At 35.3% G+C, this 18,257-nt stretch overlaps 1 protein-coding gene across 16 annotated transcripts in view; it reads left to right on the top strand.

Annotated features, from left to right (window-relative positions):
- The window catches only part of SOX6 (SRY-box transcription factor 6), a 652,457-nt gene that overhangs the window by 319,527 nt on the left and 314,673 nt on the right, over window positions 1-18,257 (top strand). For all 16 annotated transcript variants that reach the window (XM_027580197.2, XM_027580203.2, XM_027580196.2 and 13 more), the window contains one exon: window positions 3,305-3,512. In XM_027580197.2, coding sequence (XP_027435998.2) covers window positions 3,305-3,512 — 208 coding nt within the window. The remainder of the gene's footprint in view (window positions 1-3,304; window positions 3,513-18,257) is intronic.

Here is an 18,257-nt window from a genome sequence, read left to right as displayed (position 1 = left end):
AGGGAGGTGAGGGAATCTGCATTTTAACATATTTGCTAGGGAATTGTAAACATTGAAGTTTGAGAACCATTGCTTTAGGGAAATACTGTCTCAAATCTCTCCACAGCTATGCAGCGGTGACATGCATTAAGACACCACAGATATTATCATTGGGCATCTTTCCTCAAACTGATATTTCATAGGACCTGTTTCATTTTTAGGAAATTACATAATAAGTTGAACTTTTTTCCCTTAAGAAAACTTACTTAAAAATTGCCTAGTTCCTTAAAAAAAAAAAAAACCCTAGAGATCCTTTGTTAAGTTTCTTTTTCTAATTTGGTATTACTGTCTTTTATCCAACAGTACTGTCTTCGTTGTAAGTGTTTGGACTTAACACAGATGAATTGCCTATAGGCCTCCATTCATGAGAGGCCATTATTCCTTAAGTTTTAGAAAGTTAAAAAGTGAGGGCCAGAAATGGTAAAATTTGCACCTTTCCCTTGTTCCTAAGAGTGGTATAAGATGACTTAGATTACTTACGCCATTGATGATTTTATCCACTGCCTAAGTTGGTGCCTGGTGACATATTGCAAGTAGTTCTTGTCCCTTTTTTGGAAAAATCATGACTTTTCAGTTTCTTGCTCTCTGCTTTTTGGAAATGTTGAGCCACTTTGCACAGATTATGGGACTGAAGACAGTGTGGGTCATTGGTGTGGGAACCCATGGTGATTGTCTGTGATGTAGGATGGCGGTGGCTACATTCCCCTAAGTTAAAACAAACAAACAAACAAAGAAAGCAGTCTATCTCACAAATGACGTGAGTAAATAAAACTGTTTAAAATTAGACCTGACAGAAAAAAATGGTACTGTATGAAGCCTAAATGCTCTGAGGACAACTGAGGACAACTTAAAGTTGTTCCTCAGGCAGGAGAGCCATTCCTAATGTCTTTCTATTTCAATTTAGGAGTGATGGCAAAGCCCTTTTTAGTATGTTCAATGGTGGCTCATTTGTAGGTAACCCACTTCCACATGACTGTTGTTTTGACTTGGTCTTTAATCTCTTAGGTTGAGTCAGAGTTTTTTTTGTTTTTGTTTTTGATTTATAGGCTATGATATGAGACTAGTTTGCACTTGAAATGAAAGTGATGGAAGCATGATTGATCCAATGGTGATACTGGTTCAGAAAAGTCTAGGTCAGATTTCTGATAAGGACGTTACTAAGAGATCAAAACGGCTTTGGAAAACACATTTTTGTGTTTTCTTTTTTTTAAGATTATTTATTTATTTATTTGAAAGAGAGGGAATGAAAGAGAGAGAGAGCATGGCAGGGGGCAGAGGGAGAGGGAGAAGCAGACTCCCCGCTGAGCAGGCAGCCCAACGTGGGGCTCGATCCCAGGACCCTGAGATCTTGACCTGAGCCAAAGGCAGACGCTTAACTGACTGAGCCACTCGGGTGCCCCCATTTCTGAGTTTTCATTTGCACAAAGCAAAGAATGAACTGACCATCCCAAGAAGTCATGTACTAACCGTGACTGGTATCTAAAAGAAGGGGTTCCTCTGCATTACTCAATAGAGTTATTGTAAACATTAAATGAAATAAAAAATCTTTCCCAGATCTAGGAGCAAGGTAAAGAAGAACTCTCTTTCCTGCACTACTCCATTTATTTTATCCTTTTCAATTTATTTCAGTACAAATGTAATGAGCATCTGTTCTGTGCTAAGCATTGTGCTAGTACTGGGAATAAAAAAAAAGACTGATTTGCCTTACTATATTTTTTAACAGCTTTATTGAGATATAGTACACATACCACACGATTTACCCATTTAATGTATACAATTCAATGGTTTTTAGTATATACTCAGGCTTCACAGTATGCAATTTACTTTAAGAGTCATAACATTTTTTACTAAACAATTCCTTAGGTCCAGTGAGGAAGAGAACTGCCTTGGTTCCATCCTTAGATCTGCTCCTTCCATCAGAATAATGGTACCCACCACTTATTAAATACCACCTCCTAAGAGCTCAGTCCTGTGCCTAGTGCTTTACAAATGTTATCTCATAATATGCTCCCAACAGCCCTGAAAACAAGTTTTATTTAATCTTCTACAGTGACAAAAATACTAATTGCCTAGCATTTATCGGGTACAGTTATCTTAAAACCTATACTTGTCTAGGCTCCATTTATTCTTTTCTCCCCCTTTCCCACCAGTTATTACCGTAACTTTTGCCTCCTGTTTCTTCCTCTAGTTCTTGAAGCTTGCTGGGCTTCTTTGTGAAGGGGGAGAGAGATATAGGAGCAGTTAAGATGTTCATGCTTCTGATGAGAATCACAAACGCCAGATGCTTTATTTATTTCATATGATGTTTTATTGGGCAAGAGAATACCCATGCCCAGACAGATGAGGTGAATGTAAGATTACTGATGGGCTGTAGCTAAATAACAGTTGCTTCCAACCCTCAGTTCTGATTTAGAGAGCTGTAAAAACATTTTCTTCCTATAAACTTTTAGGTGCTTATTATTTTCAATCTCAGTTTTGCATTTTTTTCCTCACAGATGGATCTAACCCTCTTCCCAGTTAGCTACCTTCTCTGTATTGTGAAGTAATTCTTGTGCAGATGTTTCTGTAGCAGACTTGTCCTTTTAAAAACAATCACTCAAACAAACAAACATAAAAACAAAACCACTTTTAAATGTGTGTGACTATGTGTTAAAGTGTAAGTGGTAAAGATAAGGAATAGAAAGAGGTTTTTGTAACTTTGAAAGATGTATGGCTAGGGAAAAAAAATGATTCTCCTCAAACCCCAGCACACAAAAATGTTCAGGTTGGTGAACTTTCTGGCACTGATTTAGATATTTTATATATTTTCTGTTGAATAATTAACATTGGATATTGAAGCTAATTTCTCTATTTCTAAATTCAAGGATAATGTTACTGTGACGTACATATTTTTTAGGCTGTGGGAAGAGCATTTAACGAAAGTGCCAATTAAAAGAAAAACTTTGCCAATCTTAATAATTGAATCCGAACTATTTTAAATGAAGGTTGTAAATGAATAAGAAGTCAAAGTGTCCATTTTAAAATTAAGGGTTTGAAACACTTAGGTTGGTTTCTAATTAAAAAAAAATAAACAGTTTTAATCTTCAATTTCAGGAGAGTTTTTTAAATAACTGCTTCTTTAATGTTTAGTATTTTTAAAGCAGAGATGGTTCATATTTTTTGTCCATCTAAGCCTCCTATGCTGTTATTCTGAGTTTGGGATTTTCTCCAACGGTATGCAAAGAAACAAATGTTCTAATGGTTTTATTTTATTTTGTTTTTCTAGGAGTCAGAGAATAATAAGTTATGTTCCCTGTATTCCTTCCGAAATACCTCTACCTCACCACATAAGCCTGACGAAGGGAGTCGGGACCGCGAGATAATGAGCAGTGTTACTTTTGGAACCCCAGAACGCCGCAAAGGGAGCCTTGCCGATGTGGTGGACACACTGAAACAGAAGAAGCTTGAGGAAATGACTCGGACTGAACAAGAGGGTATGTGTGAACTTAACTGTTGGGCTTTATTCTTTCAAAGATTCCAGGCCTTTAAAAAAACTGAGTGGGATTTCAAGGGCCAAAGCAGTGCATAATTGGCACTAGCTAGGAAAAAGTTATTCAGAGGTTACCATGGTGATGGCCGATTGTGATCCATTGAGAGTATTAAGCAGATAGCTCCATTTTTCTAAAACTTTGTGCATTTTATTGTGTTCTTATGATAACAAATCAAGGTTTTAAACAGACTGCAAGCTTTACCCTGGAAAAAGGTGTAGTATAGGAACTTTTGCAGCTGCAACTTTGTTTTTCATTTTTTCTCCCTTATTTCCTTTTGATGGATAGTGTTTTATTGTGAAAAGATCAACTGTTTAAAAAGAAAAGAAAATAAAACAAAAATAAGAACAAAACTAATTTATTTCTCCTTATTTTTTTATAAATATTACAAATTTATAAATATTATTCTTTAACCTCCAAATGTTGTAGAATTGAGAGTTGAGGTTTCTAATTTGTCAAAGCTAAATGCTCAAGAGGGAAGTGCTGTGACACATGACATCTATTGCATCATCCCACATCCACCTTCTCTACTCTCTCAGGAGATGTTCTTAGGTTCACTTAGGTTCACCTAGGTCCTAAAAAACATGAGAGAGGACTCTAATAATATTTTTAAATTAAATAAATCAAGTCTAAGTGATTACTGTACTATATATGTTCTTTCGTTCTTTATGTGCAGATTTTAGACTTTGAAATGTAGGGTAGTTAATGGTTCTGGATTTATTGCTAACACTGTAAGTGAAATTTAGAGTTCTGTGGCACTGTAGAGAAATGGGGATATAAGGGAATTTTTCATGTAACTTAATTTTATTCCTATAAGGGCTTAAAAGTTTAAAAGTTTCAAATTAATTTCTGTGGATATGTCCACATCAGCACAAAAGGAAGTTTCTAAAATGTATCACACACCTCCCTGACTTACCAATCAGATGATATGGCACAAAAATGTAAATATTTTTTGATGATGCAGGGTCATGGTGCAGTAGATTGTGAACTCCAATACCTGTCTAATAGTTAAGTGACCCTGGGTAAGTTCTTCAGTTTCCCTGAGCCACAAAATTTAAAATTTGGTGTGGCACTAATACTTGACTGGGTAACTCAAACATTTTGAGAATTAACTATAATAATGAATGTATAAGTCTCATATGAGCAGTAAACTACATAAATTTGGGGTACTGTGATGGTTATCATATTATAAATGTCAATTATTTTATCAGGCTATAACGTAATGATGCCCCCAGAGATCATAGAGATAATTAGGACTATTTGGCTTTATGGTTATTTCTCTGCAATTATGAGACTTTTGAGTTCTTGTGTCTGCTTGATATAGGTATCTTTTGGTGCGCGCGCGCGCGCGCGTGTGTGTCTGTGTGTATGTTGGGTTCTCTTCCTTCAATATCAGATTGCAGGCTGTTACTCTTTGCATTGTTGAGAATAATTTCTAATTTGTTTCTTTTTCATTTATAAATTATGAAAATAGATGATCACAACCCCTGGATGATAAGTAAAATATAAACATATATGTCTGGGTGAGTTGCTGAGAGATTCTGGGTAATATACATGATCTTTTGTTTGTGGACTTCTGGCTGCTCAGACACTTTATTTTCCCCTACTTGGATATGTTCTAGAATAAATGAAGCTGTCAGATCAATAATCTGAATAAGTGATATTGCTAGATTATTTTAATTATGATTTACAAAAAAAGATGGTTTAGTTCTATAAGAAAGTGGTTTTCAAAATTCTTTCGAGAGCTCTTTCATGCAAAAATAAAGAAACTGATTTGTGATGATTTTTTTTTCCAGTGTGAACTCCTAGGAAATTTAAAATAATTTTTCTCTTGCAAGTCATGGTTAGTTTTCTGTTCTTCCTCTTTATTATTGTGTGTTAAAGATTTGATACAAGAGAGGCACTTGCAAGATGAGACTTCTCATTTAAGAGTACTTTATCACTATATTCCTACTATCAAATAATGTTTTTATGTACTTCACTGAACTTTGTTTTCTGTAATATATACATTTTAGGCATCAGAATTTCAGGCTTTTTTTTAATGTGTATTAATGTATATAATATATTAAGTATAAATATGAAGTGATAAAAGTATGCTCATCAAACTTGCAGAGTCTACAAATCTAGGAGGAACACTGAATAAAACCTATGAAAGAAACAAAACTCAAAAGGTTTTGACAAACTGAAAATATGAACTTAAAACTAACCCATCAAGATTAAATTTAATAGATCTTATTGTTAAGTCCAGAGATTGTGACCAAAACTCCTAGCTGCACAAATAATTACTGAAGGAAATTCAAATAGCAGACGCATGAATTAAAAAAAACAACAACTTAATGAGTTTTAAAGAAAGTACACTGGGGTCAGCATGATGAATATTGGCAAAAATTTGGTAGTGCTGTCTCAGTCAGCATTACTGGAATTACAGTATGTAGCATTCCGAAGTTGGTAGTCCCATTGAACTCCCTGCTCAATACAATGCATCTGAATTATGGTGTTGAGTTGAGAATTACCACACTTTAAGAGGGACTAAAAAACATTGGGATAGTCTCAGAGGAGAGCAGCTGAGATGATAACAGACATAAAATTATATAATAAGAGGAGGAATGGTTGAATGAACTAGTAATATTAATCCCAGAGAAAATAGATGAAGGATGACATGGTGGTTGTCTTTATTTTTATTTATTTATTTATTATTTATTTAAGATTTTATTTATTTATTTGACACACAGAGAGAGAACAAGTAGGCAGAGAGGCAGGCAGAGGGAGAGGAAGAAGCAGGCTCCCTGCTGAGCAGGAAGCCTGATGCGGGGCTCGATCCCAGGACCCTGGGATCATGACCTGAGCCGAAGGCAGCCGCTTAACCAGCTGAGCCAGCCAGGCGCCCCGATGGTTGTCTTTAAACAGTAAAGTCATGTGGAGGAAGGATTGGGTTTATTCTATGTAGTTCCATAGGGATTGAATGAAGATCAGTAACAAGAAGTTGCAATGAACCAGATTATCATTTATAACAAAATTAACTGTGTCACAGTTGTACCTGTCCATGTATGGAATAATCTTCTTTGGAAGATAATAAATTGTCCTTGGAGGTGTGTGGCAATCTTAATTGCCATTTTAATAGGGCTAGGGGACAGAAGATTGGTCTTTTTCTAATACCAAAGCTCTATGAATTTTTATGAACAATATGCTAATACAATATTTCATAGTTCATCATATATGTTTTTTTAATAGCCCTAACCAAGAACTACATAGTATCATGATTGTTTTTCTACAAGTTTTCTTTTTATTTTGCAAGGTGGTAGTAGAACCGAGGGATTCTTACCATTTTTTTTGGCCATGGATTTCCTTGGTAGTCGGTGAAGACTACAGGTTATTTCTTAGTTTAAATGCACAAAGTAAAATCCACAGAATTACAGAGAAAATGAGTTACATTAAAATATTAAATAATTCTAAAATTTTGTGATATGGTAGAAAATGCTGCTTTACTAATGCATCAAACAACAAGATCTAATGAAGGGACTCAAAATATCAAAATTTTAAAGTAGTGATAAACACAAAAGATATTTTGAGATATCACTAACCAGTACAGTGTGATATAAAAATATACTGTAATTCTATTGGGTACAGTATCACAAATACTATGAATATTTTCTGGTTTGTTGCCTGTATCCACAATTTAAGGAAGTGCAAATTTTCAATTAGAGGTTAGTGAAAAAGAATTTTTCCGTCCAGGTTCACCATCCAAGGCCCCCTGAATCCTGTAGATGGACTCCTGGGGCCTCTGGATCCTAGGTTTAGAACCCTTATGCTATATAATATGGGGCACCCGTAATGAATAAAATAGTCTCTAACTTTAAAGAGTTCATATTCTTGTAAGAGGTATAGGATATATACAAAATGAACTCTAATTCAATGTCTAGTATATGATAGGTTCTGTGAGAGTCATATAGATAAAATGTTACAGGAGTTTACAGGATAGATTGCACTGGCCTAGGAAGCCATGGAAAGGTTCTAAAGGGAAATGGGTCTTAATCTGGTCTTGGAGAATGAAGGATTTGGATAGGCAGAAATGGAGGGGGAGGGACATTTCAGGCAGAAGGAATAGGCAGAGTCCTTTAAAATAGCCAACGGTTCATGTTCTATTTTAAAGTATGTGACAATGCATATGGGATATAAGACTGAAGAGGTAGGTTGTGTTCAGATCACTAAGGCCCTTTAAATTAAAATTCTTGGCTAAGGAGTTTGCACTTTAGATCGAAGACTGTGGAAGAACCATTGACTAATTTTTAGCACAACATGGTGATGGATTTAGAGCTATCCTTCAGGAAGTTAATCTGGCAGCACTGTGTAGGATGTATGGGAACAGGAGAGACACTGAGGAAATTGTTTCAGGCTAGAGATAATGAGGGCCTAAACTAAGGCGGCAGAAATGAGAAAGGAGGAAGGGATGCATATGGAAAATATATTAGGAGATAGAATTGTTAGGAGTTGACATTTTAGCAAGGAGACCAGGGGAGAGGAATGGTTCAAATGTTGCTCAGAGCTTTTAAACTTTGGGTGAGTAGGAAGGTGGTAATACAATTAATAATACTTTTTTAAAAGTAGAGGGACATGTTTTGGAGTTGGGAGCCATGAAGATTTCTATTTTCTATTTTGAATTTGATTCCTAATTTTAATTATCTGCTCAGAGCAACACTACAGAACAGTATAATGGGATTTCTGACTCTATAAAACTATATCTCAGGTCTAAGGAGGTATAATAGCTTCACCAATATTTGCTTGGCTTTGACCCTTTAAAGCCCCAGGTCCCTATCCTCATGTGGGACAGCTCTTATCCCATGGGACATATACGAGCTTTCAAATGCGTTACTCCCCTCTGTCTCACTTCTATTTCCTGGTTTGAAGGCCATACCTCACGAATGACAAGCCTGTGTGATTGACATAATAAATGACTTTTCCTGAGTCATTCTTGTTTTGACTCTATCAGACTAAATACCTTCCCCCTCACTTCCCCTCATATACAGCAACTGATCTATAAAAAGTCTATTTATTATGGTCTATTTTAAAACAATATCTACATGATAAAACAAAAATTCTCCACATAGCATTAGGGAAGTTATTCTCTTACAGGCAGATCCTTTCATCAGCCAAATAATTGTCTAGGCTTTTATCTGCCATCCCTCAAGAAATGTCTTCTTCAGGGCAGTGATTTGACTGGATTGCTGAAACACCGATGAACAAAGGTGTTCTGTCTGAAGTGCCTCCTCTGAAAGTGAGATTTGTGGGAAAATAGACAAGGTTTCTATTTTGTTGTAAATTTAACCTTGATTTTTTGGTCATAGGTAGATAGGGAGATAGATGATAGAGAGAGAGATAGTTGCATGGATGGATGAATAGAATGAATATCAGAATCTACCTTTTAAAATACTGTTGATATTGGTGGGTGGAATATGCAGAAAGACTGATTATAGGTTCAGGTTAAAATGCTTCCAAGATAAAAATCCTTCAGCTGTGATTAAATGATGAATTTTAGTTATCCTTGTATCACCCATCTTGTTGCCAATGTAGCTGGGCTCTAACATAAGCGACAGTTGTCAGAAAATGAATACTTTAAAAAGGACTTCTATATCTAAATACATATATTTAATCAGAGAGTCCTTTGGCTTCTGAAAATAAGTTGTCTAATGAGAATTTCATTTGAGCAGCTGCGACTGAGGAGGTCAACAGGCATTGCCTAGGAGAATATGGCCCAGCTGGTTAAATCTGGTTGTTGTCGTGATTTAAATGGTCAAGTGCTGCTTGTAATCCAGGACCGTCTGTTTGTAAAGGGAAGAGTGAGTGCTTCAGCATAATGTACAGCTGTTTTAATCTCTCTTTAATAATAGTGCTTCAGCCACTATCATGTCTTGTGTATCATACTACTGAGTATAGGATCCTAGGCCGAGGGAACTGCTTTGGGTCAGGTTCTGGAGGCATGTGAGCCTGCAGGGAAAGGGATACAATTATATAAACCTCAACTCTCTGACAAAATAACACCTTCTTTCTCACTTTTTTGCTCTTTTAAAAGATGTATTCTTTAGGTAATAATTATTGTGATCAAGAGGGAGTGATAAAGCTTATAGTTAGTTAGAAATATTTGAACGAGTGAACTCTGATAGGGACCGTGAACTTAATGGAAAATATGCAGGGTTCAGGTACAGTTGTATAGCATATGTGTTGGACAGAAATTAGAATATTTGTCCAGTGAAATTGTGTGCCACAAGTTATTGTGATAATGAAAGTATGTGGTTTCATTTGACTGTGTATGTGGAGAAAGGGCAGGAGCATTTGAGCTTTGGATTCCTGGTGGGATAGGCTTTCCAGTGGATTATGCAGCTGTTACCCCACACAAGAATGAACACGTGTTTATGTGTGTATCTGACAGATTATTATCATTATTCACATCTCTAAACAATAATTTGGATTTTTACATATATTTTTACTGAATTTTATTGAGTTAACATATATGTTGGTATATATTGCTTATCTGATAGCTTTTGCTGTACTAAAGGAGGAATGTGGTATAGTTTAAATGATGGGGAAACTCAGTTTTGTTTTGTTTTTGATGTAGTGTTCCATGATTTATTGTTTGCGTGTAACACCCAGTGCTCCACGCAGAACGTGCCCTCTTTAATACCCATCACCGGGCCAACCCATCCCCCCCCACCCTCCCCTCTAGAACCCTCAGTTTGTTTCTCAGAGTCCATCGTCTCTCATGGTTCATCTCCCCCTCTGACTTACCCACCTTGGAACCTCAGTTTTGAAAGTCATGTTTCTGAGTGAGCTAGATTTGTGTTTGACCGTAAATTCTTTCATTTGGAGAGGCAGTATAGCCTCCTGATTAAGAGTGTGGGCTCTGGAACGAGACTGCCTGTGTTTGAAACTCAGTTCAGCATTTGCCGTGTGGGTGACATAGGGCACCTCTCTGTGCCTCAGTTTTCTCAATCAAAAATTGGACATTATTATAGTGCTAGTATAAGGATCAAGATTTAGTTAATACAACTAAAGTATTTAGAGCATTACCAGTGTGTAGTAAGTGCTCAAGAGAGGTAGCCAACATTATTTTCTCACTGTATGACCTTGAACAAATCACTTAGTCCTTTTGTGCTTCAGTTCCTTCACCTGTCAAACTGGATGAATGATACTTTGCAGGGTTGTGTGAGGATTGCACATATTAAATATATAAAACGCATAGCTTCCACAATTATAATTATCAGTGTTGCTATTATAATCGCTATTACTGTTATTATTTGAAGAAACATTTTTAAAGCGAAATATTACAGGAATCTCATTTTTTGCCACAGACAGAATCATAGGAAATGTCCCATGGTGTTAGGGGATTTAGATTTGGCAGCAAGGACGTTCCTGTTTTCTGGAAGAGCAATTCAGTTTAACTCTCCTTTCAGGCTTTTTGGAAAAGCTGATACTAAAGTTTCCCCACTGGAAGCCAATCTTCCCTGCTGAGAAATATGTGGAATATGATGTTGTCAGTGAGAGAGGCTGGTAAAGCCTTGGATGAGGTTTTCAGATAGTACCCAGTTAAGAGCAATGTGTTCCTGTTAGAGGGAAAAAAAATCTATTAAAGACCCATGCTAAAAACAAAACAAAACAAAAGTTTAACATTCATACCATGCTAGAGCATCAAAAGAATTTTTTAAGGCAGAATTTATGGATATTAGGTTTGCCACTGTTGTGATTGAAGGTTATATTGGTGAAGCATTTAGAATATTTGAGATCCAAACCCTTCTTTATATTTCTCATTCATGGGAAAAATTGGAAAGGTTTTGGGTTTTTGCATAAGAAACACATTAAGTATTCATTACAAATCCCCCAGAATTATTATTTCAAATAAGTTGGAAACTTCAAGTCATTTAAATGCTGAAGTTCCCCAAGACCACTCATACTCTAAGTGAAGAAGCGATCAGGTATTCAGAGCAATGCTGATGCAACATCATGTCAGTTCATTTTTTCTTCTCTTTAAAATACTTCATCTTTCCTCCCTATGATATTTTTGTCCTTGCTCCCATATTAAAGAATTTGTATATTCATAGTAAATATTTATCTAGTACCAGATAGTTTAAATAAATGTATTTTCTGAAAGTATTGTACAATTAAGGATTAAAATGAGCTAGAACTACTGGTTTTTGAATTATGAAAAGAATTATATTTGGTATGTTTTTGTGTGAAGTATATTTGCCTTCTAATTCTTTGGAAACTGGACATCCTCTTATATAACTTCATAAACAATATAATCAGCCTGCATCCTGTGAGCCCCAGACATTCTGGGTAAATCTTGGCTATGTCAGTTTGCTGTTGTTTTACAACTCCCACTTACAGTGTTGGCAATGTACTAGTTGGTGGAATCTTTCTCTTAACTTCCTTTTGCATGTCTCTGCCTTGAAAAGATACTTCAAATTTTTTGGCTCACTTCTCTTTCTTCAGATTTAAACATTCTTTTCTTAAAGCTCTAAAAATGTTAAGAACAGATGTAGACAATTGTTTTTGATTTTTTCTTCTTCACCTGGGAAGCAAGAAGGTGCTCTCTTGGCATTTTGTTGTTTAGAAAGAGGATGCAGTTTTCTGATGGTTTGATGAAGTAAGTCATATTCTTATATGATTTTGAACTTGTAGAGTTTGAGTGTATTGTTAGCATTTCACATTTTTTCCATTGAAAATTTATTAGATCGACTTCAGGATTTATGCTGGGATTCTAAAAAAGTAATAGGAGGGGTGGTTTTTAGATTCATATCTTTTTCTTATATAATATATATGTAAAATGTAAAGAAAAAATGAATGTGAAAGGAAGTGGGAAATTTATATATGTGTTCATTATGTCCTATTTGATACGTAAATGTTATAAGGCATAAAAATAAAATAAACGCCTGTGAATTCATCGTCCAACTTTATATATATTATTACTATTGAATCTACCTATGTTTTCTTCAGCTGTCCAATCCTTTTGTTTTCTACCTAGATGTAACTACTGCCAGAACTTTGTGTTATCATTTTCCCTTTTTGTTTTAAAACAGTTTTATGTGTCCCTAAATTATGTTGTTTGGCTTTGTTTTAGAACTTTGTAAAAATGGTACTACACTGTAACCTTCTGCACCTTGCTTTTTATATTCATAATTATATTCTAAGCTCAATTTTGCAGTGTACAGCTCTAGTTCATTTTCATTTTTGTATAAAATTCCATACATTATTCCATAGAATGATATACAGGAGTATATTTTCCTGTCTACTGTCTCTGGACACTTGGATGCTATTGTTTTCTGTTAGTACAAACAATGACGCTATGAACATTCTTGCACCTGTCTTCTGATGCACATGTGCACGAGTTTCTTCTCTAGGATGTATTCCAGGAGTGGAGTTGCTGTTGACCAGTTTTTGTATTCTTTTTCCACTCTGTTGAAAAACATTACACAAAGAAGTTGGGGCTACAGTGTGTGTGTGTGTGTGTGTGTGTGTGTGTGTGTGTGTGTGTCTAGTAATCCTTGAAAGCTTTAACTGAAACTGCTCTACGTTTTGGTTCCACCTTCCTCAAAATGTCTAGTACAGGTTTCTTTTTATCATTGAGCTTTTCAGAAACTCACAAGAGCCTTTGATGGACCCTTCACTGCAATTTTCCTCTTTCCTTTTGTTGTATCTTAATAGAATTCTTCAACCTTTCTTTCAACTATGAACACAAGTGTATTGTCATTCTCCCACTGGACTATGATTACTAGGTTTGTTAGGAAACACTTTTTTCCCCCTTTTGATCCTCTTTATTGACGTTTCCAGTTTGGTGTGGTTTTTGAATTAAAGAAATTCCTGATCTTTAGCCATATCTGGTCCTCAATCATTTTTTTTGTTAAATACCTACTTCAAATTCAAGACTAACTAGCAAACCTGTTGATTATTGCCACTGTTCTATCTAGCCATTTATATTGAAATAGTTTTCTAACCAGTTGAGTCATTAGCTGGAAATCTTTACCTTTTCCTTAGAATGTTTAATTTGAGAATCCTTTGAGATATTGTTTGATATGTATTCTTGTCCTGACTCTGGTAACTTACTGGGTAGTACCTAATAATTGATTAATTAGTTAATTAATTGATCTTAGCAAAAGTTTCTTAATTCAGAAAACACGGACAAAAAAAGAAATAAAAAAAAGAAAACATGGACATTAATGTAGCTTTAAAGGCCAAATTCTAAAACTTTATGCTGCTCTGATTTTCTTTTAGAGTTTGTATCTCAATTTCAGCACTATCAATGATTTTCTTTTTCAAACTGTTTTCAGACTAGAAGTCATCTGAACCAATCTCATGATTCATTTTTCTTTTATTATGCTTGAAATCACTTATTTTACTGTTCCCCGTCTCTTTTTTTCTGATGTTATAGTCTTTATGAAGATAGAGAGAAAAACTCCAATCCAATTTTGATGTATGAAAAACCATTGTCCAACTAGGTACTTAACGGACAAATCCATGGATAATTGGCTCAGAAAGTGCTGTGTATGGCTTGAGAGATTGGCAAACAGAAGGGGGTGTTGGTAGGGTACCATGATTCAGAAGAAGTAAAGGTCAATATGTCTACCTTTTGTCTGGGCTGTTGTAAGGGGGATTTGGGCCTTGGAGGGAGTTCATGGCCATAATTATTAACCATATGAGGCTATGGTTTAATGCTGAATAACTGTGACACTTAGACCTAGCATAGCTTTCTTAATTTATGTTTTGAGGGTTTAAGTATAACTGAGAAGCCATAACTGAGAGGCCAGACAACTCCCATAGTGAAGTCATAATACATAGACCATCCACTAGCATTGGGAGTGCAGAAATTAGAGGCCTGTGAACATTCCTAATTTTTTTCAGATAATGAATTGAAAGTGTGTAAATACAAATAGATGGTTAGAAAAAAACTGGAGGTATAATGAAAAATAACTATGAAAAATGTGACAAAGTATTGAATTATTTGCAATAAGAACCATGCAGCAGCAGCAAGAGCAGCAGAAACACTATGCTAATGTGTGACTTGTGAATGAAGGCAACCTCTAGTCAGTGGGCAGTCCTTAGAGTAGCTAACAAACTGTGGACACTGCTATTCCTTTCCACTCCAGAATGCAGCTGTAATTTGGTTAATTGGAACTTTTTAGCAGATCCTTCAGAAATACCTCTTATCTTTAAGTTTTTGCTTATGTAATAGATGGGAGAGATGGGGAATTTAAGAATTATTGCATAAGCAGAATGTTGTTTTGGAGCTCTCTTTGTTTTCAGATAGAAGAGAGAGTCTAGAGGAAACTATAGTATGTACTGAATGTACAGAGTCCTAAAAATGATCCTGTGATCTTTTTGATAACTTTTGATAATATCACATATAGTGATAGCATCATTTTGGAATACAGAGGACAGCAGTAAATTAATGTTTGCTTATAAATATTGTTGGCACAAATTACATGTGTACAAAGCTTATGTATTAATTTTATTTTTTCCATTGTTAATTTTAATTTAACCTTTAAGCCACCTTTCTAATAGCAGAAAGTTTGATCTCACTTCTAGGTAAACTAACAGTTACTTTAAGATTTAACTTCGGTCGGGTAGAATTATGCCCCTTTCACTTTTTCATGGTATTATCTGATAGGCAGAGGGTGTAGGCATTTTACTGGCATTGGAGCATTGGTATCTGGCCAAGATCATCAATCTCTATTATGCTTAGAATAAAATTCATTGCTTAAAATCCAAACACCATACTCTGGCTTTCAAGGCTCATCTTATTTTACTTTACCCTTTTCTCAGCCCACTCCAGCTTCACTGGGCCTGTTTTTTTTTTCCCCCCTCTCAAACATGTATCAGTTCCTTACTTTTCCATGTATCTAGAATGATTTTCCTTGAGATCCATGTGTACTGGCTCCTTCTTGTCATTCAGAGCTCAGCTTAATTATCACTTTTTCAGAGAAGCCTTACTTAACCTTTAAATCTTAAGTAGACCCCACTTACTCTTTACCATATTACTCTATTCAATTTTCACCTTAGGATTTTCCACTACCTAATATGTTCTTTCATTTGTCTTCCTTTTGTGTCTCTCTCACACCACTAAAGGTGGGGGGGAAGTCAGTGACAGCAGAGAAACTCTGATTTGTCCACTGCTGTATTCCCAGTGCCTAATAATGACTGGAACACAAGACCTTATTAAATGTTTGTTGATTGAATAAATGAGTGAAGGTTGTTAAATGATCTGAAGTGGTGTCTCTTGCTCTTACTTCTGCCTCTATTGTCCTGGCTTTACTTTTTTTCTCCCTATATTCAGGCCTTTCTTAACCATATCTTTGTCTTTCATAATATTGGAGGTCAATATAGGAAATCGAAGTAATTTCCTCTTTTCGTGGCCTTTACTTCTCTCTGTTGGTGTACATTTACAGTTCAAAAGTCAGCTGCCATTGGGAATGTAACTCCAGATACACTGTCAACCAATAGTATGTTCTTTATTTCTACCATTTTGTCATTTCAAAGATGTTATATAAATGGAATCACACAGTATGCATATTATTGGAATTGGCTTTTTAAAAACTCAGTATAAATCCCTGGAGATGCACCCATGTTGTTGCATGTATCAATAGTTCATAATATTTTTTATTGCTGAACAGTATTCAATAGTATGTATCATGTGTATGTATCACAGTTTAACCAGTCACTGGTTGAAAGGCTTCAATTCAAAATCCAGTTTTTGGCTATTATAAATAAAGTTGCTATGAACATTTGTGTACAGGTTTTTGTATGAACCTAAGTTTTCATTTCTCTGGAATTCATGTCCAGGAATACGATTGCTGGGTTGTATGGTAATTTAATTTTAGTTTTATAAGAAACTGCCAGCTATTTCAGAATAGCTAAAGCTGTTTTACATTCCCACCAGCAATGTATGAGTGATCTAGTTTCTCTGCATCTTTGCCAGAATTTGATTTTGTTATGTTTATTTTAGCCATTCTGATAGTATGTAGTGATATCTCATTGTGGCTTTAAATTGTATTTCTCTTATGGCTAATTATGTTGAACATCATTTTTTGTGTTTGTTCACCATCTATTTATCTATCCTCTTTGGTGAAATGTCTACTCATGTCTTTTGTCTATTTTTTAATTGGATTGTTTTTTACTGTTGAGTTGGCAGAGTTCTTTATTACTGTAGCTACTAGTCCTATGTCAGATATGTGATTTGCAAATATTTTCTTCCCGTCTGCAGTTTGTCTTTTCATCCTTTTTACATAGGCTTTCACAGAGCAAAAGTTGATACCTTCGAAGAGATAGTGTTCAATTTTTCATTTTATAGATCATGCTTTTGGTGTCAAGTCTAAGAACACTTTGCCTAGCCCTATATTCTAAACATTTTTCTAAAATATTTATAGTTTTACATTTTACATTTAAGTCTATAATCCATTTAGAGCCAATTTTTATATCATATGTGAGATTTAAGTCACATTTTTTTAATAAAGATTTATTTATTTGAGAGAGAGAGAAAGTGAGAGCCAGAGCATGAGTGGAGGAGGAGAGGGAGAGGGAGGGGAAGGAGCATACTCCTGGCCTGCAGGGATCCCAACTTGAGGCTTGATCCCAGGACCCTGGAATCATGACCTGAGCTGAAGGCAGACACTCAACCGACTGAGCCAGGAACCCCTAGGTCACATTTTTAAGTAAGGTGTGAAGTTTAACAGTTTCATTTTGAATTAGCAAGGTCATAGGATACAAAATCAAAATCAATCACATTTCTATATACTAGCAATGGACATATGAAAACTGAAATTAAAAACACAATGCTATTTATAGTTGTTCCAAAGAAAATGAAGAGTATAGGTATACACTTAAAGCATGTGCAGGATCTGATGCCAAAATTACAAAGTGCTGATAAAAGAAATCAAGGAAAACCTAAATAAATGGCAACGCATACATGTCATGGGTTGGAAGATTCAACATGGTAAAGATGTCAGTTCTTCCCCAAGTAATCTGTATGTTTAATGCAACTTCTATCAAAATTCTAGTAAAACTTTCATGTGCATAGACAAGCTTATTCCAAAATTTATATAGAAAGGGGAAGACCGTAGAATACCTAAGATAATCTTGACAAAGAAGAATAAGATGTTAGGAATCACTACCTAATATCAAGGCCTACAACAATCAAAACAACATGGTTTTGGCAGAAAAATAGACACATTGATCAATGGAATATAATAGAGGACACACAGATAGAACTGCAAAAATATGCTCAACTGATTTATGAGAAAGGTGAAATGTGTTATTTGCTATTTTATATTTATTGATCTTGCCTCCCAAGAAGATTTTAATTTTCTTGAGGACACAGACCATATCTTAGATATTAGCATGTAATATATGTATAATAGCCAAAAATCTGTTGATTTATAAAAGGTTTCAGAGATATGAATAATATTATGGTTCAAGGAGATAAATAGATTCAATTTTTAGGGAGTGCCTCTTCATTTAAACAAAACATACATATACATTTTTAAATACATACATATATATGCTCATTATTTCCATAAGCATTTATTAAGCTCTTTCATCTGGTAGTATAGTGCGCTTGGGGTGGGGAGAGGTAAAAGTGGAGAAAGAGGAGGAGGAAAAAAAGAAGGTGAATACAGAGATGGACAGATATGGTTTTTAGTAACTCATAAT

The sequence above is a fragment of the Zalophus californianus genome, chromosome 11, assembly GCF_009762305.2.
Source record: "Zalophus californianus isolate mZalCal1 chromosome 11, mZalCal1.pri.v2, whole genome shotgun sequence".
Lineage (NCBI taxonomy): Eukaryota > Metazoa > Chordata > Mammalia > Carnivora > Otariidae > Zalophus > Zalophus californianus.
This window is presented reverse-complemented; position numbering and strand designations above follow the sequence as displayed.